This window comes from Schistocerca gregaria, chromosome 4 (assembly GCF_023897955.1).
Source record: "Schistocerca gregaria isolate iqSchGreg1 chromosome 4, iqSchGreg1.2, whole genome shotgun sequence".
In the NCBI taxonomy this organism is placed as follows: Eukaryota; Metazoa; Arthropoda; class Insecta; order Orthoptera; family Acrididae; genus Schistocerca; species Schistocerca gregaria.
In genome coordinates this window covers 678,951,611-678,976,744 of record NC_064923.1, presented here as the reverse complement: position 1 = coordinate 678,976,744, position 25,134 = coordinate 678,951,611, and the positions used below count along the sequence as shown (strand labels likewise).

The 25,134-nt window shown below is 40.6% G+C and overlaps 1 protein-coding gene across 5 annotated transcripts in view; it reads right to left on the bottom strand.

Moving 5' to 3' along the window:
• LOC126266706 (glycerol kinase) overlaps nt 1-25,134 on the bottom strand; it is a 190,084-nt gene that overhangs the window by 28,035 nt on the left and 136,915 nt on the right. For all 5 annotated transcript variants that reach the window (XM_049971150.1, XM_049971151.1, XM_049971153.1 and 2 more), the window contains exon 8: nt 19,685-19,941. In XM_049971150.1, the coding sequence (XP_049827107.1) occupies nt 19,685-19,941 (257 nt within the window). The remainder of the gene's footprint in view (nt 1-19,684; nt 19,942-25,134) is intronic.

The window sequence follows — 25,134 nt, the reverse complement described above, 5'->3', positions numbered from 1 at the left end:
CGGATCCGCAATAGAGGAACACCAGCCTCCACAAGTAAGCTGTCAACAGGGCTTGTCCGAAATGCTCCTGTGGCGAGTCGGATCCCGCAGTGATGGATGGGATCCAGCAATTGCAACGGACGGAGAGAGTTACTGTTGAAATTTTGAGACAGCACTTTCCAGAAAGAGTCATACAACATATTATTTCCCCTCACATACATCTCGCTTGATGACCATGAAGAAAAAATTCGAGAAATTAGAGCCACTACAAAGGCTTACCAGCACTCATTTTTTCCACACGAAACTTCCAAGTGGAACACAGATTGAAGGCTCAGTTAGTGGCACAAAAAGTACCCTCTGCCACACACTATTAGGTGGTTTGTGGAGTTTGATGTGGATATAGATGTACATGTAGATGTAGTTTGACTGAGGGCAGATTGCGATGACCTGGAGGCTCGGTACGAGCATTTAGGAAGCGGTCGATTTGTTGGGGGTTCGAGGAGTGCTGTGGGGTGAGTGTCTTCAATATGTGGCAAAACCAAGGTGAAATCACTTCCAGACAAAATGGGATTGGGGAGCCACCCCTCATTGTAGATGTCAGACATTATAGGCTGGGAAAACTGATAAAGCAGGACAGGCATTGAACTGTGGTGGGACTAGCATCAGACAATCTTAACACAATGAGACTGGCAACTATGACTGATATGTTCATAAGACCATCAGCACTGGACGTTGGCACAGTGGCAGAGAGTTGCATGGTCTGAAGAATACTGATACCTTCTTCATCATACTGATGGGAGGGCATGAATCAATCGTCTTTCAGGGCAACAGCTCCTTGACACCTGTACTTGTGGTACACTTCATGTGCCACATAAAACAGCCTTTTCTCTGAGAAGATTATTGCAGTAGCCATCAGACAGATCGCGGGAGTCGCGACAACTCAGGCAGCACGGGCTATGCCCAGTCAGTTAACATCGGGCATGGCTAGGACACAGTCCCGGTCTATGCTAAGTGAAGTGCAACGTAAAACGTGAACAGTGTTACTACACAATTGGCGACGAGTGGGGTCGTTCTTTCGGGTGTTGCGACATTGTTCCAGTTTCGCAGCTTATCCACGGCATGGAGGATTTAGTACGGGTTTTGGCTGAGTAGCAGACGGAGCTCATGGCCACGATGAAACAAGTGCTTCCAGCATTGCTCTCCACGCAGTCTGCTCCAGCGCCGTTCCCTCCTCCCTTTCCCCCGTATGACGAGATGGCGGAGGATTGGGACGCATATGAACATCGCCTTCGGCAGCATTTCCAGGCGTTTCATGTTGCCGATGCGGAGGTATGTCGTGCTCTCTTATTGTCTTGGATATCTCCGTCGCTGTATCAAGTTTTGCGGCAGCTATCGCCATTGCAGGAAGCCTCGTACTTGTCTATTGACGCATTGTGTTCATTGCTCTCTTCATATTATCACCGCCGCACGCATGTTGTGGCGGCTAGGGTCGAGTTCTATCAATGCAAGAAACAGCCCCATCAGTCTTACCGGGCGTGGGCCGCTACCCTGCATGGTCTTAGTCGCAAGTGTCATTTTGTCACGGAGCAGTCGCGAGAGTCCCACGTTATGGTGCGCGGCGACATTGTGCGTTCGGCCCCTGATAGGGAGGTCCGGCAATGGGCCCTGCAGTTAGAAAACCCTTCCCTTGAGGAAGTCCTGTCCATTGCTCAATCGTATGAAGTCTCTCACGCCGCAGGTCAACAGTTGGAAGTGTGGTGTGATGTCGCGGCGGTTCAGGGCAGCGCGGCCGCCTCCACTGCAACCGGGGTGGACGACATGCGAGCAGTACAATCCAGCCGTTCTGGCCGCTCCCGCACAGCGCGTAAACAGAATTCCGGCCGCCGGCCCCTGTTGCCGTCCTGTGCGTCGTGCTATATACATCATGATACGTCAGAGTGCCCCCAGCGCTGGGCAGTTTGTCGCAAATGTAATAAAAAAGGTCACATTGCTAAAGTTTGCCGCTCGGCCACAAAAGTGTCAAACGCTCAGCCTCAAAAGAATCGAAGGAAGCAGGTACAGAGGACATGGTCGTTGACATTCAGGAAGTTACATCGGGCCAGGCTCCTGACGCATCGGCACGCAATCTCTTTATCGAGGTGTCGGTTCAGTCGCACCGGTTACAACTACAAGTAGACACCGGCGTGGCAGTTTCATTGTTGAATGCACAAACTTATTCTGACCTTGGATCGCCCCCGTTGGCACCAGTTTACCGGCGTCTACGCGGATATGGTAAACAATTCATTCCCCTACTGGTCACTTCACTATCGACATGACTTACAAATCAGTCACACAGCCTATTACTTTTATTGTGGTTAGTGATGCGAGCTCCGCTAACCTTTTTGGCCTGGATGCCTTTCAAGCTTTCGGTTTTTCTATCGCTGACACCATACAGTTGGTCTCCGAAGACTCCCAATAATCATTGGAATCTTTGATCTCAGACTTTCCAGATATCATTGGGGAGGGCCTGGGGCGTGTTTCAGACTTTGAAGCTCACTTGACGTTGAAGACATCGGCTCACCCGCGTTTTCTACGTGCGAGGCAGATCCCCTTGGCTCTCCGCCCTCAGGTAAAAGAAGAGCTAGACCGCCTGACAGCCCTAGGCATTGTTCTTCCCATTTCTTCTAGTGAGTGGGCTTCTCCCCTCGTTATTGTCAGGAAACCCTTGGGAAAATTGTCGCGATTTAAAGGCCACCATTAATTCCCAATTGGTGGTGGACACCTATCCCTTGCCTCGTGCTGATGAACTGTTCTCTGCCATGGCGGGGGGCCAATATTTTTCGAAAATCGATCTTTCGGAGGCTTACCGTCAGATACCACTTGATGAGGACTCCAAACGGCTGGCGGTCGTCAACATCCTGTTTGGCCTTTACCAATACCACCGGTTGGCCTTCGACATATCCAGTGCCCCGGCGATATTCCAGCGTTATCTTGAGCACGTCACGTCGACAATACCTCATTGTATTAATTACCTGGATGACATAATTGTCACAGGCCACAGCACCAAGTAACACTTGCACAACCTTCGCACCCTCTTTCTCAAATTCAGGTCTGTGGGCTTGCGTTGCAACCTACGTAAGTCCAACTTCTTCCAACCATCCATTGAGTATGTGGGCTACACCATCTCTCGGCACGGCGTCCAGCCACTAGGAAGTTTGGTCCAAGGCATCGTCAACCTTCCTCAGCCCGCTTTGCTGAAAGAGTTACAAGCTTTTTTAGGCAAGATTGCCTATTACACCTGGTTCATTCCCAGGGCTTCCACCATAGCCCACCCCCTGTACTGCCTTCTGTGCAAGGGTGTTCCTTTTGACTGGTCGCCTGCACGCGAGCGAGCATTCACCTCGTTGAAGGGCCTCCTCTCGTCAGCACCTTGTTTGGCTATTTCTGACCACCATAAGCCATTGGTCCTGGCTACAGATGCTTCGCAATATGGGGTGGGGGCGGTCCTGGCCCATCGCAACGCAGATGGTTCCGAGCAACCACTGGCGTTTGCGTCTAAAACTCTTAGTCCAGCGCTGGCCCATTACTCCCAGGTGGAGAAAGAGGCTTTGGCCATTGTCTACACTGTTACCAAGTTCACCCTTTCTTGTATGGCATGAAGTTTCAGTTAATCACTGACCATAAGCCGTTAATATCGTTATTTGGCCCCACCTCTCAGATTCCGGATAGGGCGGCCCACAGACTACAGCACTGGGCCTTGTTCCTCTCTAAGTACCATTATGACATTCATTTTCGCCTACCGGACAGCATGCCAATGCCGACGCTCTTTCCCGTCTTCCGGTGGGCCCGGATCCTAAGTTAGATCGAGAGGAGATCACGTGTTTTCATTTGCAAGTGGCATCCCACCAAGCGGTTGATGGCTTCCCGATCACTGGTTCTAGAGTCACCAGGGAAATGGCAGCTGACCTGGTTCTCCGGCAAGTAGTTCGCTTCATTCAGCAGGGGTGGTCATCCTGCCCTCCAGGTAGGGCCTCGGACCCTCTTCATAATTATTTTATTCTACGAGACCGCCTCTCGGTCTTGGAAGGAATTCTCCTTCTGGCTACCAATGATACAGCTCCTCGCGTGGTTGTTCCTGCAAGTTTACGAAGGGAGGTCCTCAGGTTATTACATGAGGGGCACTGGGGTGTTTCCCGTACTAAAACCTTGGCTCGCAGACATGTGTACTGCCCCGTATTGACAGAGAAATTGAGCACTTGGTGGCCGCCTGTTCCCAGTGTGCGAGCCAACAGGCATCTCCCAGGGCACCGTTCTCTTCATGGCTGCCGGCAACGCAAGCATGGAAACGTGTTCACATCAATTTTGCAGGCCTGTTTCTCAATGGCTTTTGGCTCATTGTCATTGATGCTGATTCCCGATATGTGGTTCGCTGCTCCTCAACCATTTCAGAAGTTGCAATCCAGGCACTAGCAAAAATCTTTTCTGTGGAAGGTCTGCCAATCACCCTGGTCTCGGACAATGGACCGCAGTTTATTTCGCAGGGCTTCCAGGATTTTTGTAGGCGCTTTGGTATTCGGCATGTTTGCTCTCCCCCCTTTCATTCATAATCGAATGGGGATGCCGAGCGCATGGTGCGCACATTTAAGACACAGATGAATTTCCTGTGGAGGAGTCATTGACGTTTTTCCTGACGGCATACCGGACCACACGAATGGGAGAACGCAGCCCCTCAGAGCTCCTCCACGGGTGCCAACCTACGACTCTGCTACACCTCCTCCGGCCTGGTCCTCGCCAGTCTTCGCTAAACAAAGTACCTGGCTTTCCACAGGATATGTCGGTCTGGGCAAGTGTGTTTGGTCGCAATCCACGTTGGATACCGGTGCTGGTCCTGCATCGAAATGGCCGCCGGCTCTATACCTTGCAGGTGGGGGACCGGGTGGTACGTCGTCACCAAAATCAGTTACGTCCACGTTTGGGCACCCACTCTCCGACCTCTCAGGCATCGGCTTCCCCATTGCTGGCGCCCATGTTGGTTTCTCAAGGGGTGTTACTGCCTCTCCCCACTGTGACTCCGCCGCACTGCGATGGTTCTCGGCCTTGGCAGCCTCCAGTAGCTCCAGCACCGGCATCGCCATCATTAGCGATGCATCGGCATCGCCATCGTTGGCGATAACCCAGCGAGAGCCGGCCCCCTCGCAGGCCCGGTTTCGCAGGCGGCTGGTTCACCTGTGGTCGTCCCTTCCTCATCGTCCCCACCACTGGGTCTTGCCACTCCCAAGGTGGAACAGGATCCGGAGTTCGACAGTTTGTTGTAGGTTCTGCCCCAGGCTCCGGTGGTGGGCTGACAGGGGCTTCTTCATGTGGGTCACTTCCAGCTGTACTCGAAGGTTCCAGCTCGAGGGTTGGCTGACCCCTCGACTCCAGCCTTTCAATGGATGGGGAGGTCATCGCTCCTGCCCGACACTCCACCTTCCGACACAGTGGATCACAGTGGCTTCACCCCCCGAAGGAGGAGGATGCAGTAGCTATCAGAAAGATCGCAGTAGTCGCACATCAGCACGGCGTGTCACGGACGGTAGTTGCCGCAAGTAGAGTCCCGTCCACCAGAGGGCATGTGAGAATTCGGACGCGACCTCTGCCGGCGGAACAACAACAACAACAACAACAACAACAACAACAACAACCCAGGCAGCACGGGTCATGCCCAGTCAGTTAACAACAGGCATGCCTAGGACACAGTCCCGGTCTACGATAAGTGAAGTGCGACGTAAAACGTGAACAGTGTTACTACAACTATAGTGTTTGTAATCATAAAATATATTGTGTGCAGAAAAATACAACTGGTGTTGCACAGTGGCTCAATAATCCAGTCTGCAACCTGTGGTTGTTGTGGACCAGCAGGTATAAGAATGAGTTTTACAGCTGACAATGATCAAATGGGGAGGTCTGTTTGTTTGTGTTAGCAACAAGGTAAATTAACCGTGCTGTGCAGCTATTATATGGAATACAATGAAATGACTAGACACATATGGCATGATTCTCTGACATATGTGTTTGTAGAAAATGTAGTGCAACAAAAAGCTGTTAATGTTCAAGACTGGATGTACGATCTTCTAGGTGATGATATTTGAATTTAGTAGGACTTCACAATATAAAACTGAAAACTATGAGTGCAAATGTGAAGATTAAGGATGAATTTATTAATGGAGCTAAATTTTCACATCAGAATAGAGTAAAAAGTGACATAATAATTTCTGTAATAGGAGTAGACATAAAAAAAACAGAAATTTTAATCTGACATTTTAAATACTTCATCAAGTTGTCAATGTATTCACAGTAACAGACATCAGAAGGAACACATGGGTGGGTAAGATTAGATACTCAGAAGAAAGTGAGACATGAAACATGAAAGTGTTATTAGAGAAACACATACCTTTCTACATAAATGTTGAAGAGTGTAGGGGTGTTGTAGTTATGATGGTAAATCCCGGACACATACATACTGAAATTCCCCCAACCACATCAGAGTGGATTCCAATACCAGAAAACCTGCACAACTACAACTGCAACTTGTTGCTTCAATAAAAGAGAATTAACATGAAACTGTGACATACATAATAGTAATTAGCCCTAATAAAGTCCAACAAGGTTAACAACCACGAAACGATAAAAAAAGTGTCCCAGAATGAACCCACAGAAGTAAAATCTCATGGTCTAGGATATCATACACCAGTGAATGCAAAGTAATCTGGTATACAGATGGGATCAATAATGAACAAACAAAAGATAAAAGGTACAGGATGCAAATGAGACAAGAATAAAACACAAATGAACTGAATAGTGGGTCATGTAGAATTCCAGAAAAAGACAAAAAATAGACGTGACAACCAAAGGCACAGAAAACACACAAAAATTAATCATTTAATATATAATTATTACAAGAGTGAATTGTAACATTCTAGAAGAGGCCAATAATACAGACAATTTGGAAGAGGTAAAACACGAAATGGAGAAATGAAAGAGGGTTACAATACATGTCATGACAAGGAACTCAGATGGAACCAAACATTGGAAATTAAATATTGACACAATTACCGGTAATCAAAGAAGTAAATCTGATGAAATGGTCATCAGTATACAACAGGTATTAGCAACACAACTATCGAGGAGCCCATATCAATTTGGTTGGTCTCATTACAAGATGCATCCAATCAGGTGGATGAAAAATTGGGCTAGGTCACTTTAGATCAGGCAATCATAGGGAAGCTCTTTCCACATCCCAGAGACTCCTCACCAAGGGATCCATGGAAAATGATAAATGTAATGTAATGTCCATCTTTTCACATTTCATTAATTCAAAAGTTAGCAACTACAATACAATACAAGTCTAAGGATCTGTGCCTCAGAAACTGACATCAGATTGTCACAAGAAGTGCATATTGATAAAATAATCACTCTTCATGGATATACTGCAGTGTTCAACATTACAGACAGGGCATGTATAGCAGCTGTTTTAAAGGCTGAAATGAAGAGTCATCTTACATGAATTACACAGAACAGGAGAGGTATCAGGTGTGATACAGATGATATCAGGTGTGATATAGATGTTACAGTAATAATAAACATGTAAGTGCCTTCAAGTTCAAATACTAATGAAGCTAAACAAACCTTTTAGGGAGACAAAGTGGTACAAATACAAATAGCAATTATGTGCAAATGGTCCCATATATAAGAAGGGGAAAAGAACAGACCCACAAAATTACAGTCCAGTATCTTCAATATCAGTCTGCTGCAGAATTCTTGGTGATTTTCTAAGTTCAAATCTAATAAATTTCCTTGAGCAAGAAAAGCGTCTATCCACAAATCATAATTGAACTCAACTTGCCCCTTTTTCACTCAAAATTCTGCAAACCATGGATGAATGGTAACAGAAAGATTTTTGAAAAGTGTTTGACGTAGTGCTACACTGCAGATTATTAATGAGTATATGTAATAGATTCTCTGCTATGTGAGTGGCTCTAAGACTTTCTTTGTATACTGTGTATTGTCCTCGACAGGAAGTGTTCATCGGAGGCAAAGATATTATCAGAATTGCCCCAGGAAAATGTGACAGAACTCCTCTTTTCCTAAGTATGATCTAACAAAAAGTGTGAGTAGCAAAATGTGATTTTGCTAATGACACTGTAGTGCATAGGAAAATGTCATTGTTGAGCGACTGGGAGCACACAGTACAAAATTTCTATTTGCTATGATGAATGGCAGGAAAAATATAAGTTGATACAAATGAGCAGGAAAAACAATCCTCTGCTGTTTGAATGCTGTATTGCTGGAGTGCTGCTTTACACATTCAAATCTATTAAATGTCTACACATAACACAGAAAAGCAACACAAAATGAAGTAAGCACATAAAGTCAGTTGTAAAGAAAACAAAATCAGTTTATTGGGTGAATTCCAGGAAAATATAGGTCATCTAAAAATGAGACCACATACATGACAATTGTGTGACTCACTCTTGAGTACTGCTCATGTATGTCTGAGATGAAAGGAAGACATTAAAGCAATTCAGAGGCATGATGCTGAAGTTGTTATCAGTAGCTTCAATTAACACATGAGTATTACATAAATGCTTCACAACTCAAATGGAAATACATGGAAGAAAGAAGCTCTGTCTATTAAACACTATTGATAAAATTTAGAGAACTGGCATTTATGATAGGCTACAGACCAACATATATCTTGTGTGACGATCATGAAGAGAAGATAAGAGAAATCAGGGCTCGTATGGAGGTGTATAGATTGTCGTTTTTCCCTTGCTCCATTTTCAGTTTGAACAGGGAAGGAAATGACCGGCAATGGCAGGAAGTATACTCTGCGTTCACCCTGTGAAGGCTTACAACGTATGTATTTAAATGTAAATGATTATGGTGTCTAACTGAACACACTACTAAGTGGAATTTAGAGACTAAATACACCATATATTTACAGAAAGAATTATAACAAATGACAACATAAACATGTAAACTGAGCCCAAAGCAACAAGTATAGGCCTGTACTGGACTTGTGGATGAACTGTATAAAAAATGAAATAAGGAAAGCTCTTATAAAACATCCAAGACATGAAGATCACGGTATCAAACAAAAAAACAGAATTTCTGTATTTCCATATGATTTGAGATTAAACAATCCAAGCGATAAATGAAATGGCAAGGGGAAGTGTCTGAAGACATCATTCTACTATGCTGTATTTTAAAGCTGTATTTTATTTAGCACTATTAGTTTCAGGCATTTTCAAGTGCATCTATAACAAATATGGATACATTGCTCCAACGAACCATGGGCCATTCTGTTGGTGGAGTCCGCTTGCGTGCCTCAGCTATACAGATAGCCATACCATAGGTGCAACCACAATGGAGGGATATCTGTTGAGAGGCCAGACAAATGTGTGGTTCCTGAAGAGGGGCAGCAGCCTTTTCAGTAGTTGCAGGGGCAACAGTCTGGATGATTGACTGATCTGGCCTTTTAACACTAACCAAAACAGCCTTGTTGTGCTGGTACTGCGAACAGCTGAAAACAAGGGGAAACTACAGCTGTAATTTTTCCCGAGAGCATGCAGCTTTACTGTATGGTTAAATGATGATGGTGTTCTCTTGGGTAAAATATTCCGGAAGTAAAATGGTCCCCCAAGCGACGATGCCTCCATGGCTGACGACATTTTAAATTTTATCCGTGGTAGTCCTTTTTATGGTTCCATTTAGGGGAGTCCTGCCCCTTTCCCTTTCTGTGTCTCTTGTCCTCGAGTCTCTCATTGGTTGCAGATTTTAGTGTGTATTCGGATGGTTAACTCTTTCCCTTTTTTTGTTCTTATGGTCAGTCAACCAGTCTCCGGCCCTCTTCTTTTCTTCCGTTTCTTTCTGTCCGGTGTTCGTCTGTACTCTTCTTGTCTCTAGCGTTCGCTGCCACATTGGTGTTCTTTCAGTGACTGGGGGGAGGGGCGCCTCCTCCCCCCTTGGGGTTTTACCTGGTCCGTAAATTTTCGTCTTGCCTGTTTTTGGAATGGGGGACTGATGACCTTAGCTGTTTAGCCCCCTTAAACATCCCAACAACCACCACCACCATCAGATCTCCAGGCAGGGACTACTCAGGAGGACGTTATTATCAGGAGAAACAAAACTGGCTTTCTATGGATCGGAGCATGGAATGTCAGCTCCATTAATCAGGCAGGTACATTAGAAAATTTAAAGTGGGAAACGGATAGGTTAGAGTTAGATATAGTGGGAATTAGTGAAGTTCGGTGGCAGGAGGAACAAGACTTCTGGTCAGCTGAATACAGGGTTATGAATACAAAATCAAATAGGAGTAATGCAGGCGTAGGTTTAATAATGAATTTAAAAAAAAATAGGAATGCGGGTAAGCTACTACAAAAAGCATAGCGAATGCATTATTGTGGCCAAGACAGATACGAAGCCCACACTTACCACAGTAGTACAAGTTTATATGCCAACTAGCTCTGCAGATGACAGAGAGATTCATGAAATGTATGATGAGATAAAAGAAATTATTCAGGTAGTGAAGGGAGATGAAAATTTAATAGTCATGGGTGACTGGAATTCGATAGAAGAAAAGGAAGAGAAGGAAACATAGTAGGTGAATATGGAATGGGGGTAAGAAATGAAAGAGGAAGCTGCATGGAAGAATTTTGCACAGAGCATAACTTAATCATAGCTAACACTTGGTTCAAGAACTACGAAAGAAGGTTGTATACATGGAAGAGGCCTGGAGATATTGGAAGGTTTCAGACAGAGTAAATAATGGTAAGAAAGAGATTTAGGAATCAGGTTTTAAATTGTAAGACATTTCCAGGGGCAGATGTGGACTCTGACCACATTCTATTGGTTATGAACTGTAGATTAAAACTGAAGAAACTGCAAAAAAGGTGGGAATTTAAGAAGATGGGACCTGGATAAACTGAAAGAACCAGAGGTTGTAGAGAGTTTCAGGCAGAGAATTAGGAAACGATTAACAAGAATGGGGGAAAGAAATACAGTAGAAGAAGAATGGATAGCTTTGAGGAATGAAATAGTGAAGGCAGCAGAGGATCAAGTAGGTAAAAAGATGAGGTCTGGTAGAAATCCTTGGGTAACAGAAGATGTATTGAATTTAACTGATGAAAGGAGAAAATATAAAAATGCAGTAAATGAAGCAGGCAAAAAGGAATACAAACGTCTCAAAAATGAAATCTTCAGGAAGTACAAAACGGCTAAGCAGGGATGGCTAGAGAACAAATGTAAGGATGTAGTGGAATATATCACTAGGGGTAAGATAGATACTGGCTACAGGAAAATTAAAGAGACCTTCGGAGAAAAGAGAACCACTTGAATGAATATCAAGAGCTCAGAGGGAAACCCAGTTCTAAGCAAAGAAGTGAAAACAAAAAGATGGAAGGAGTATATAGAGGGTCTATGTAAGGGTGATGTTCATGAGGACAATATTATAGAAATGGAAGAGGATGTAGATGAAGATGAAATGGGAGATATGATACTGTGTGAAGAATTTGACAGAGCACTGAAAGACCTAAGTCGAAATAAGACGCCGGGAGTAGACAACATTCCATTAGAACTACTGATAGCCTTGGGAGAGCCAGTCCTGACAGAACTCTACCATATGGTGAGCAAGATGTATGAGACAGATGAAATACCCTTAGACTTCACAAAGAATATAATACTTCAATTCCCAAAGAAAGCAAGTGTTGACAGATGTGAAAATTACCAGAGTACCTGTTTACTAAGGCACGGATGCAAAATACTAACACGAATTCTTTACAGATGAATGGAGAAACTGGTAGAAGCTGACCTCGGGGAAGATCAGTTTGGATTCCGTAGAAATGTTGGAACATGTGAGGCAATACTGACCCTATGACTTATCTTAGAAGATAGATTAAGAAAACGCAAGCCTACATTTCTAGCTTTTGACAATGTTGACTGGAATACTATCTTTCACATTCTTAAGGTGGCAGGGGTAAAATACAGGGAGTGAAAGGCTATTTAAAACTTGTACAGAAACCAGATGGCAGTTATAAGAGTTGAGGGGCATGAAAGAGAAGCAGTGGTTGGTAAGGGAGTGTGACAGGTTTATAGCCTATCGCTGATGTTATTCAATCTGTATATTGAGCAACCAGTAAAGGAAACTAAAGAAAAATTCAGAGTAGGAATTAAAATCTGTAGAGAAGAAATAAAAGCTTTGAGGTTCGCCGGTGATATTGTAATTCTGTCAGAGACAGCAAAGGACCTGGAAGAGCAGTTGAATGGAATGGACAGTGTCTTGAAAGGAGGATATAAAATGTAGACTGGCAATGGAAGGAAAGCGTTTCTGAAGAAGAGAAGTTTGCTAACATCGAGTATGGATTTAAGTGTCAGGAAGTCATTTCTGAAAGTATTTGTATGGAGTGTAGCCATGTATGGTAGTGAAACGTGGATGATAAACAGTTTAGCCAAGGAGAGAACAGAAGCTTTCAAAATGTGGTGCTACAGAAGAATGCTGAAGATTAGATGGGTAGATCACATAACTAGTAAGAAGGTGTTCAATAAAATTGGGGAGAAGAGAAATTTGTGATGCAACTTGACTACAAGAAGGGATTGGTTGGTAGGACATGTTCTGAGGCATCAAGGGAACACCAATTTAGTACTGGAGGGCAGCGTGGAGGGTGAAAATCATAGAGGGAGACCAATAGATGAATACACTAAGCAGATTCAGAAGAATGTAGGTTGCAGTAGGTACAGAGAGATGAAGAAGCCTGCACAGGATAGAGTAGCATGGAGAGCTGTACCAAACCAGTTCCTGGACTGATGACCACCAACACCACCATCATCACCACCATCACCAACAACAATCATACAAAAATCGCAATCTACACATAACTATACATAGACAGTTGCAAAAGTGAAAAATCACAATCCACACATAACTATACATAGACAGTTGTCAAAAGTGAATAAGCGACCTTGGAGAATTGAATTTGAGAATTCACCTTTGGAAAAACAATTTTTCTTTTTCTGTTTTCCATTGTGGAAACATCAATTATTTGTTAGTCACTTTCTAATATTTTTGACGCCAATTTAAAGCATGAAGTAGACGTACAAACTTCACACTTCTTTTATACGAGGTGACTTACTTGAGATTCGCAGCCGATCTTCTTTGCTGGCTAGCTGGCTACTGGAAAACTCTCTTGACTTCTTCTCTGTAGAATGATACCAGATACGGGAATATTGAAGCCTTTGTGTCTACTTGTGAAATAAGTAAATATGCGAACTTTACTTTTTGTCAACCAACAGTATATTTGAACTCCATACAGATAAACTTCTCACTTTCCATATACGTCCAACATCAGAAACAAATTTAACTACATTTACAAAAGAGATGGCTTATAACCATGACTCTACTTCACATGAGTCATAAAATAGGTCTTGCCTCTAATAAGGCTGGATTACGAGATCACAAGATTACTTTTTCAACTGTTCTTCTTTCACATAACTTAAGTCATGGACACAATAGTCACAGAGCTGCATATAGATTCCATGATCCTTCTACACACACTCACTAACACATCTATGGATCTGGGTCATGAGTTGTGCTTGGGTAACTCAGTTGGTAGAGCACTTGCACCCGAAAAGCAAAGGTCCCGATTTAGAGTCTCGGTCCGGTACACAGTTTTAATCTGCCAGTAAGTTTAATATCAGTACACATTCCACTGCAGAGTGAAAATTTCACTCTGGAAACATCCCCTAGGCTGTGGCTAAGACATGTCTCTGCAATATCCTTTCTTCCAGGAGTGCTAGTTCCGCAACATATGCAGGAGAACTTCTGCGAAGTTTGGAAGGTAGGAGATGAGGTACAGATGGAATTAAAGCCGTGAGGACGCGTCATGAGTCATGCTTGGGTAGCTCAGTTGGTAGAGCACTTGCCCGCAAAAGGCAAAGTTCCTGACTTCGAGTCTCGGTCCGGCTCAGAGTTTTAATCTGCCATGAAGCTTTATTTATATTTTGTCTGAAGGGTACTTGTCGATGCCGTTTGACCGCTGCATCTACTTTCTTCTCGTGAATGACTTTAAACCTGCACACACAAACATGTGACACACAGTGGGTAGGATTATACCATTCCACACTCCTATTTAGAATATCGTGTGTTTGAGATGATAGAAGGCTGAGTATTTCTAGAATTTTATAAAGAAATTCTCAAATTACTTCATATACAACCCTCCCCCCCCCCCCCCCCCCCGATTGAACACACAATATTTTATACATAATCATTATGCAACTAATATCACACATAATAACATTTTATATTTCAACAGTATACATTTATTTCCTTTCAATAATCGTGAACAATCTTTCGCTTACTATTTTGCTGTTCATTCTTATTTTACTTTGACATTAAGACATGAGCATTCACTCGAGGTTTTAGTCAGCTTTACTAATATTTAGGAATCGTGAGGACTTTTTTTTTTTCTTTATTTTCTTTATCGATCGAGAACTTCAGATGTTTATGACACACAAGTAATCTATTTTATATTCTTAACTTTTTGTACTATCTTTTTCCTAGTGTGTACTATTTTCGTTAGTTGTAGTTTGGTGGTACTCTGGGCGAAATAAAAGTGTTCTTTTGGGCACTCATTTATTTACACGAAACTTAATATTGCTAGTCTTCCATAGATTCACCCTTTCCAACATAATTCCTATAAAATTTGTGACTTTTGTCACGATACTGTCCCCTTCTCCTAGAATCAGTACCTATACCTTGCTTGTGGGTTGACCTTATGAGAGCACTTCCTCTTTCCATTCTGGTAGGTACGCCCCTTGTAAAACATCCCTATATTTTAGGCCACAGGTTATCCTATCTCCATGTAGGTATGCCTGATCTTTATACTTAGTGAATGCTGGGTACGCCCCCCTTATCCTTTCTGAGTAGGCCTTAAGTTTCATTACCCTAGTATACATTTCGGTTTGTAACATAATTAAGTATTTTCTGGTAAAGATATAAATCTATCTTGAGCTTCACATTTATTCTTTAATACATCATTTACTCCCTAGAGTCCTCCTCTACTTATCAACTTCTATACTTTCAAAAGATGTTATGTCAACATAAATTATTCATGTCCCACTATCATTCAGTTCATTAGAGTATTTATTATACTGACATTTCTTATTGATCAGCATGATTAAAGTTCTCTCCTGCTTTCATTTTCTCTCTTTGCTCATGCCTCTTTCTTAGTTTATAAACACCTATTCTCATGTATATCCGATGTAGAACCATCATAGCTCCCTATATAAGTGTACATGTTTCTAGATGTACCCATATTTTCCCCTACAACACTTGGCGGTTCTCACATCGTGACAGGCTTTCTAGTCTGTAACTGAATGTTTGTGTCTAACTGTATACTTGTGTATATGTGGATGTGTGTTTGTGTAGTCTGATTCTTCAGCCTTCGTATCTAAAGATAAGATGTAGGTTATGAGAAACCATGGAAATAAGGAAGGACTTCAGCGATAGAAGTTTATGAATATGGAAAGAGGAAAAAAATAGACAGGTCCTCAAATGAGAAGTAAGAAAGGAAAAAATAGATGTGGATGCTAGGATCAAAGAAGAGAAAGAAGATAGCCCCAAAGACAGGAAACCCTTCCCACACCACTTCCCCAGGATCCCTACCTCTCAGGTACTTGAGTGAGACACCGGAGGAGGTTTGGTGTTAAATCATCTCCTACAGAACAGACTTGTCCCACCTTCACCCTTTGAGGTGCCCGTAGGAAATCCTAGCAACCCTATGTAAACGGCAAATGATGAAGAATCAGGCACAATTGTTTGTGAAGGTTGTTTGAAAGGTGTGCACTGTGTTTTGTGTTAGTCATGATTTATCTGTTCGTGTAAATTATGCTCTTATCTTCAATACCCACCCCTTTCAAAATTTATACAAACCCTACCATTTATATCACATCTCATAAGGGATACAAAATACTCTATACAAAGTAGATAATCTACAAACTATGGTATCACAGTTGTTTAACTAATCACATCTTATTACATTTTCCACAAATATAATACTCTATACAGTTTATTTCATTTAGATATAACTTTATTTCTGTGATTCTCTTAAGTTGTTCTCTATTTTATAGTCATATACTGTTTCTAAGCAATAAGACTCCAGGATAGTTCTAGATTTTAAAGGATTGATGACTGAAGAGTTTAAGATTTCAAAGGAATTCAGTGCAGGAAGACTATTTTGGAAGAAACACCGAAAACAACTCAGGATCCGACGGTTGTCACTCCACCTGTTAATTCATAATGTTAACGTCCCTGGGGGATAGATGGCACTGCCCAGGTCCCATGGATCTGATATCAACTTTTCTTGGACACTGGCAGACCAGTATTTCTCTTTAAATCTCCTTCGAAAGTTCTCCCAAGAGGAAAAATTCTCAATATTTACCGTTCCCCATTCTGAGGCTTCACCTAGAAGGTACCCCACAGCAAATTCAATTTCCTTAGAATATTCCCAATTTTTGGTAATGCTTGGTTAAACCCTATTAATAAATGGGCTTAAATTTAGGGAATCCCGCACTCATATCTAGAATATCGTTTGTTAGAGATGGTAGAATGCTGAGTGGTTCTACAATTTACACAGAAATTCTCAAATCACTACAACTTCAAGTTAAAACTAAATATATTTCGATTTCTTTGAATTTAATTGTGCTCTAGAAACCATTCCATACCTATCTCTCTTAGGAAAAAAATCTCCTGAACACGAAGCCAATTTTATATTTTATTCACTATTATGAATCTGGACCTTTTACTCTTTTGCATTCAACAATGTAATAGAAAATTTAAAAATAAAATCTTCTTCTCCGCATTTTAACCTTCTAAAATGTACACAAACATAATAATTTCTGAGGATTATTATACCAAAATCCAGTAAAATTTCTGAAGAAACCAAAAGGCAGTGAGCTCAATTCACCTACATGATCTTCTCACACTTAGTTTCTAACTAGAGCGAGTAAGAGTCTTTGAGAGAAATGGGGTGTAGCCTCCATTTCCAGAAAGTCTACTCCATGAGCAGAGCTAATTCAGACTTTCAGAAAATAAATGACAGTTAGGACAGTGGAAATGGTTTCCATGTATGGCAAATGACATTAAACTGTTAGAACAGTGGTGCTATTGCACACTGAAATGTGCCTGCCCTCATAAACTCCAAACATAACAGACTGTGTTATAGTTGATCCTAACCCTACGGTAATTATTTACCCAAGTCATTAATACCATTATCAGGGTCCATACCCTAAGAACTAAGTATCATGTTGTGAAAAGAGAAATACTTTAATATAAAAATGATTAACATGCCAGAAAGGAAAGCTAAATTTTTCTCTTATATTGAAGAGCCATTTTTGCTAGTTAGTCACTAAATTATTACATAAATCTTGCATTACAACTATATTAATTAACCCTTGAAAGCTTATTACACATTGAAATTATTTAATCTGGCAAATGATTTAAAGTTTTTATATTCGTATTCACATTTGTTACTCAATTTTATGTGCTACCCACATGAACTGTACCTCAGTCACATGTTTGCTTACATTTAGTACAATAGGGCAATTGTTTGGGAGACTTCTTCCTCTGACCTTGAGACAGTGTTTTGTGGCACTGTTATCGTTTTACTATTTGTTCAAGTTCAGCATGCATTAGATCACTCAAGAACCCTTGAAAGGTTCTTTCCGGTTTCATAAAAAAATTGGTTTCGCAATTTGGCATTACTTGTGTACATTAGAAAATTTGCCTCATCATCTGCCATAATCTAGTGAAAATCATACCTCAATGTATTTACTCATTCTGAATACCTTTTGGGTGGTCTGTTTCAGGTGCCTCACCCTGTATACCGTATTTTACGGACTACAAAAAAGACACACTTTTTTCTTCAAAAAATTGCCTCAAACACTGTCTAGCTTATGATGTGTCATTACAGTCAACGGTGCCAGTGAACTTGAATTAAACGTGATTTGCATTATCAGTAATAGTACAATATTTTTGTTAGTAGCTAGTTTCATATATGATGCAGACTATAAATTGAAAGTAATAGCATATGCAGAGGAACTAGAAACAGAGCAGCGGAGTATCATTTTGGCCTCCACCAACAGAAAAACCATTCATGATTGGTGGGCTACTAAAGCAGAACTGAAAGAAATGAACAAGTCCAAATGTGCAAACAGAGGACTGATTGCAGAATGGCCAAAACTAGTAGATGATGTATTGAAATGGAGTAACAGACAATGTCAAAATGGCATTGGAATTAATACAAAAATGATTCAAACACATGCTTGTAAGCTAGTGCTGCAGTGGAGTTATAAGGGGGGAGTTGGTTGGTTCTACAGGTTTATGAAGCATCACAGACTTGGCATGCAAACCAAAACCAAAATATCTCAGAAAATACCACAAGAGAATAAAGAGAAAATATTATCTTTCCAATGCTTTCATATTCCACATTGACAGAAAACCAATTGTGGAACCAAGCCAACTAGTGAACATGGACAAAACTCCTCAGATTTGATGTGCTGAGTAACAGAACTGTAACTATAAAAACAAGTGGACATGCAAAAATGCATTAAGCGGTTGTCCTTTCATGTTGTGCTGGCAGTATTAAACTCAATCCAATGATCATTATTAAGCACAAAACAATGCCAAAACCTCCTGAAATACTGCCAAGTGTTGTTCACGTACATGAAAATGGTGGGATGAAATTACGGATTAATGGAGTGTGGGAGAGAAAGAAAGATGCTTTATTGAAGATGAGTTCACTTCTTGTGCTGTATCAGTTTAGTAGTCATTTGAAAAATTCTGTGAAAGACAAATTGATACAGGGAAATACAGATCTTGCTGCCAATCTTGGAGGACTTACTTCACCACTGCAACCCCTCGATGTCTCAATAAATAAACTATTTAAAGTGTACATGAGAGACGAACATAACAAATAGATGACGTATGAAACCCAACAACATGAATTAATGCTGAAGGGAGCTTTAAAACAACCTACATTCAAATAAGTGTGTCAGTGGATAAAACAGTCATGGCCTAAGAATGAAAGAAGACATTATTGTTAAATTTTTGAAGAAGTGTGGCATAAGTAAAGCTACTGATGGCAGTGAAGACCATCTTATATATGAAGAGGACAATGATGATGATGAAGAGGAAGAAGAAGAAGAAGAAGAAGAAGAAGAAGAAGAAATTCAGATGACAATTTTCATGGGTTTAAAAGTCAGTTCGGTTTTATAAACTAAGATTATTTTTAGTCTGGCTTTGGAATCTAATAATAAAAATGGTAAAAACATTAGAAAAATGCTTGAAAATTAAGATGCATCTTATAGTCCATAGGAAGTTACAGTCTGTAAAATACAGTATACATCTGGAGACACTCACCAATCGCTATATTCATTTTATTATTTTTGGATTCCAGATACAAACCATCTGTTCTATGACTTTAGCACTCTTAATAACATTTACAGCACTTTTTTCTGTGCTTCAGTTTATTTCCTTCAAATGGACAGTTATGAAATCTCCATTTAAATGAATCTCAGCCTCATGTTTGGTCTCTTTTTCTGGTCCAGTGCTATATGTATGATGTACGATACATTTCAGAAACTTATAGGAACACATAATAATTAAATAAACAGTAACAATAAAGGCTTTTACCCTCTCGCATCCTTCTGCCAATGTGGAGCATAGAGCCCTGAGAAGGCAGGAACAAAATAGACATCATTGGTGTCTTTCACAGTACTAGCAAGACTTTCAGTCTCTGACACATCATGCAAGAGACAGACATTGTCACGCAACCAACTTAATGCAGCTCCTGCTACAGCGACGGACCCCTCCAGGGCATATACTGGTGCACGTGAACTGCCCATCTGGTATGCCACAGTTGTCACAAGGCCATGAGTTGACTCGACCAGCTCAAAAAGAGCAAAATTTTATTGTATTAATTCATTGTTACACAGCTGAATTAGTCTGTAATAAATGAGAAACAGAATGTGGATCTGTATAAAAGCACACTGCATAAAGATCAGAAAAAAATTATATGGGCTATGTGAAATATACCATGCAGGACTATGATCCAATACTAGCAATTATTCTATATTTTAATGAAATATTTACACTTGGAGATATAAATTCTAGTTAACACTAACATTCACACTGAACATAAATTCTAAGTTTCTAGTAAACTGAAAGATCATAATGTTTATGCTTTGTTTAAAGTATTAGGTGAAAGTGGTAGATGTGTAAAATGAAAGGAAAAGCAGCATTTTTTAAATGTAAGGCATTTTAATAATAAATTAATTAGAAAGCAATTATTATATTTATCCATGTGAGCAGATCAGCACTATTTGTAGTTGGTTGTTAGTATACTTTACAGAAATAATCTGCAGAGGGCACTTCTACCAATTAATTTTTACTAATTCTGCTCTTCTGAATGGTGTCCTTTAAGATAGGTTTTATGGTAGACAATACGTGAAAGACTGAACAAATAATAAATTATGAGACACAACTATTGGCTATTTCTTACGACCAGGAGACAAAACTTTCAGCACTGACAGAGACATATAAAATTAAAAGTTACACACTGCCTAACTTTCATAACTAATGATGCTTTCCTTATTGAGGAAAGAGGGACAGGCTGGAGAGCATTACAGATGATGGGCTGGTCATTCAGACACCAGGACAAGAGTGAATCACCTATAGTGTGGACAAGAGTAGACAAAGAAGGCGTCAGATAAAGTATGTCAGAGATAGTATGTAGGCAAATAGTTTGACAAATTCAGTCTAGGAATGATAAGAACAGAGTGAGAAGTAACGACAGATTAGGGGAAGAGAAATAAATACAGCAACTGAGAACAGGAAGGGAAAAATGAGAAAAAGGGGGGAGGGGGTGGGGTGAACATAAAAAATAACAACAACACAGAAAATAAATGAATCATAATAAATAAAAAATATATAATGGAGAAAGAGAGAGACAATTGTATTTATAGTGATTAAATCTTGGAGGGCATTAGGACAAGTGGATGTGTTACAGGACTAGTTCCCATCTCCGGAGTTCAGAGAAACCAGTGTTAGGTGAGAGGATCCAAATAGCCCATGAGGTGTAGCAAGCACTCGTGTCTCTTGATCATGCTGTAGAACAGTTTTTCTATGCACATTCATGTGTTCTGCCAGTCTGGTAATGGTTATACCTATACACAGCACTGTGGACATAAGTTAGCTGATTAACAATGAGTGATTTTGCAGGTTACTCTACCTCTGATTTACCAGTGGTGGACTGGAGTAGGTTGTAATGGATGGGTGCACCCAGCTGGTTCCACAGCAGGAACATTGCATATGTAGGGATCTTGGAATAGAAATAATGGTTTGGGGAAGTCATTAAGTTTAAATAGGATGTTACAGATTAGGAAGAGACAGACAGTGACAGTGGGTGACAGCCTCTCTGATTTGTTTGTACACCTGGGCCTCAAAAGTGAAGTAGTTAGGGATAAGAATGAAGATAGCTAAGGTGCCAATAAACAATGTTTTAGGGAGACAACACAGAATTATCTTGCGTTAAATAAGTTCAGCATAGGCGTTTCAATGATAAAGTAAAACAGGCAACTGAATGAACAAGATAATCTACTAGTTACAGAGACATTTATTCTGAATTTTAAAAATTTATCACAACACACACAAAACAAAACATAAAGAACCATGACAAGATTACAAATGAACATTTTGCACACATCATATCAAATAACGACTTACGGTAGTACTAAGAAGTGACTTGAAATGATCATGTAAACTCAGTATTATGGGAGACGAATGGAAGACAGATTTATTGGAAGATTCCAGAAAAGTACACTGAATAAAGTACGGAAATTGCATACAAGACTACTGTGATCAGTTCTAGAACACTGTTCTAGCATTTGGAGTCCTTATCAAATAGGCGTACAGCAGATACTGAATGAATTCAGAGATGCACTGCTAGGATCATAACAGGACAATATGATTCACATGAAAGTGTAACAGAACACACAGGAAAATTAAACGGGAATCCTTTGAAGATAGATGACATAATTCTTATGAAGCCCCATTGAATAAATTTAGAGAATCTACAGGGTGATTATAATTAAAGTTAAACTTTCAAACAGCTGTAAAAATAACACCACTGGTCACAATTACATCAAACTGCAATGGCATATTATCAGAGAAGGGGGGAAATGTATGGCAGAAGAAAAATAAATAGTAACAAAATGCAGCAATGGTTGGTGGTGTAAGCATCATAATTTAATAGCGGTCGACTACAAATGAATCATATAACAATGACTCAGGTGTATGTTTGACATTAAACAAACTGTACTACTCAATGTGCATGGGTATACAGGTGTGATACTGTTAGTTATGTGAGCCCATCCACCATGGCAAGGTCATATCACATCGGATTGGAAAAATCGATTTTTTAATCGTCCTGAGGCTGAAAACTACGTAAAAAGCATCAATCAGAGAGGTTTTTAATGGTCCTGAGGCCGAAAACCACGTAAAAAGCATCAATCACATATGTTTTTAATTGTCCTGAGGCCAAAAATTCATAAAGAGCATCAATCACATTGGTTTTCAACTGTCCTGAGGCCAAAAACTGCATAAAAAAGCATCAACTAAAATCAGAATGGATTATTAATTTCTGCGTGACTGGCACAAAACATGTTCAATATGCTTTCCACCGTTTTGTGGAACAACTGAAATCAAGAAACAGCATGTTCCACAACTGATAGAAGTGTTTCCAGGGTCACATTCAGAATTTGTTGCGCAATGCATGCCTTCAATGCAGCTAAATCTGCAATTGAAACACTGAACACATGTTTCAGATAGACCCACAACCAGAAGACACATGGATTAAGATCAGGTGATCGGGACAGCCAGGCTGTAGGGAAATGGTGGCTGATAATTCTAGCATTTCTGAAATGGTGCTTCAGCAGCTGCTTAACTATATTTTCAATGTGTGGAGATTCGCCATCTTGCATAAAAATGATCCCATCCACACATCAATGCTTTTGGAGAGCTGGAATGACATGGTTGCACTAAAGACACTCATAGTGCTTACCAGTGATGGTACAGATAATAGGACCAGAAGCACCAGTCTCTTCAAAAAAAATATGGCCCTATGATAAATGATGCCCTAAACCCACACCACAGAGTGACCTTATCAGGATGAAGGGGTACTGGTTGATTTGCATGTGGATTTCCTGTTGCCCAAATTTGACAATTCTGTGTACTGACATATCCTGTCAGATGGAAGTGGGCTTCATCTGTCCGCAAAATTTTCCACGGCCAATCACTGTCTACTTCCATGCGAGCAAGAAATTCTAAAGCAAATGTCTCTCTTGGTGGCAGGTCAACAGGTTGCAACTCGTGCACATGGGTAATTTTGAGTGGATAACAAAGAAGGATGTTTCAGATAATTTTATGCACTGTGCTCACATATGTCCAATGTTTGGGCAATTCTCCATGCACTACACATTTGCACACCACCAATCGTCTCCTCCTGCACTGCTGTGGCCACTGCTTCCTCTGATGTTGAATTAATTTGTTTCCTCCCTCTTCCAGATTGCACACCAAAAGGAACCCATCTTTTTGAATTTACAAATTATTTTCTCCACACCCATGGCAGGCATTGGACCAACACCTTTTTTTCAAATCCTGCAGTGTCTGGAACTTCTGCAGAGTGATGTGTGCCCAGTCATCATTCTTGTAATACAGCTTTACAAGCAGAGCACGATCCTGCATTGAGACAGTCATGGCGAACATCGCAGATGCAAAAGGAGGAAAAGCCGTGTACCCATCATGTTTATACCAACTTCAGTGGGTCATGCACATGACAGGTGTTTTCATTTATGAATTTTCACACTTATTTTCCTGCCATATGTTTTCCCCCTTCTCTGATAATATTCCATTGCAATTTTACGTCATCCTGACCAGTTACCATTTTTCACAAAAATATTCCAGGATTGAAGAATAAAGTAGATGAGTTCCTGGTTTTTCTAATAAGTTCCAGGTATGCAGCCTATAACAGCCCCGGCGCCTCCACCAAATTATAACATCCCAGCTTCCTCAATCAAATTATAAAGTCCCAGCTTCCTCAACCAAATTATAACGTCCCAGGACTTTCTGCACCAAATTAAAACGTTGCATTAGGAGGTGTCTGCTTCGTGCAAAAGGTCTTGAGTTCATATTGAGACAACAAGTAATTCTTCATTACAGACGTTTATTTACAAACAGAACTGACAGACTTCACAGACTCAACAACTGACTCTCCGAGCTAACCGCACTGCATATCCGAACTGAACTGGCAACTGACAACTCCTAGGTGTATTAATATCTTTCCAAACAATGAGAGTCTTTGACAATGTTTTGTTTATAATACGATAGCAATTCACGACTTAAAACTAAATTAGACATTACAGAATTTTAGTACAGATTTAAGTAAGTAAAAGGATCAGTACATATAAATTCTTACAAGCATAATTTCCAAATAGATTTTATAACATTTTTCTACCAGCTTCTGGATAACCTTCACCAGATTTGTACCGATGTTTCCAGAAATATCTTGACATTTGATTCTGGATATTTCTTGAGTGATTTAGAACAACTATTTATATGTAAAATGATTTAAATCATGTTTCAAAACGTAAATAAATCTTTTTAGCAATATTTCTTGATACAAATCGTCTTTCGAAATTAGGTTATGAAACAGTTTTCACAAGTTTTCGTATTTTTGCGATCATAATATAGAATTTCTCCGTAGAAAGTTCCAGAAGTGTGCATTAAACGTTCATTTACAGACCCTCTCTTTAGCTGGTGAGTTTCCAAAAGCATCCCGTCCATATTATACGAAATAATTTAGCTCAAAACTGACAATTTATACAATTAATCAGAGCTACAGCAAACAGTGAGTCTTTCTTTTACAAAATGAAATATAATTACAAAATTGAATGAAAATAGGTTACTAACACTAATATATATTTACATTAATTCTATTTTTGTTCTTTCTGTGCAAATGTCCTAATATTGACACAGTACAATATTTAAACATCACCAAAGTTTCCCTTTACATTTTGCATATCTGT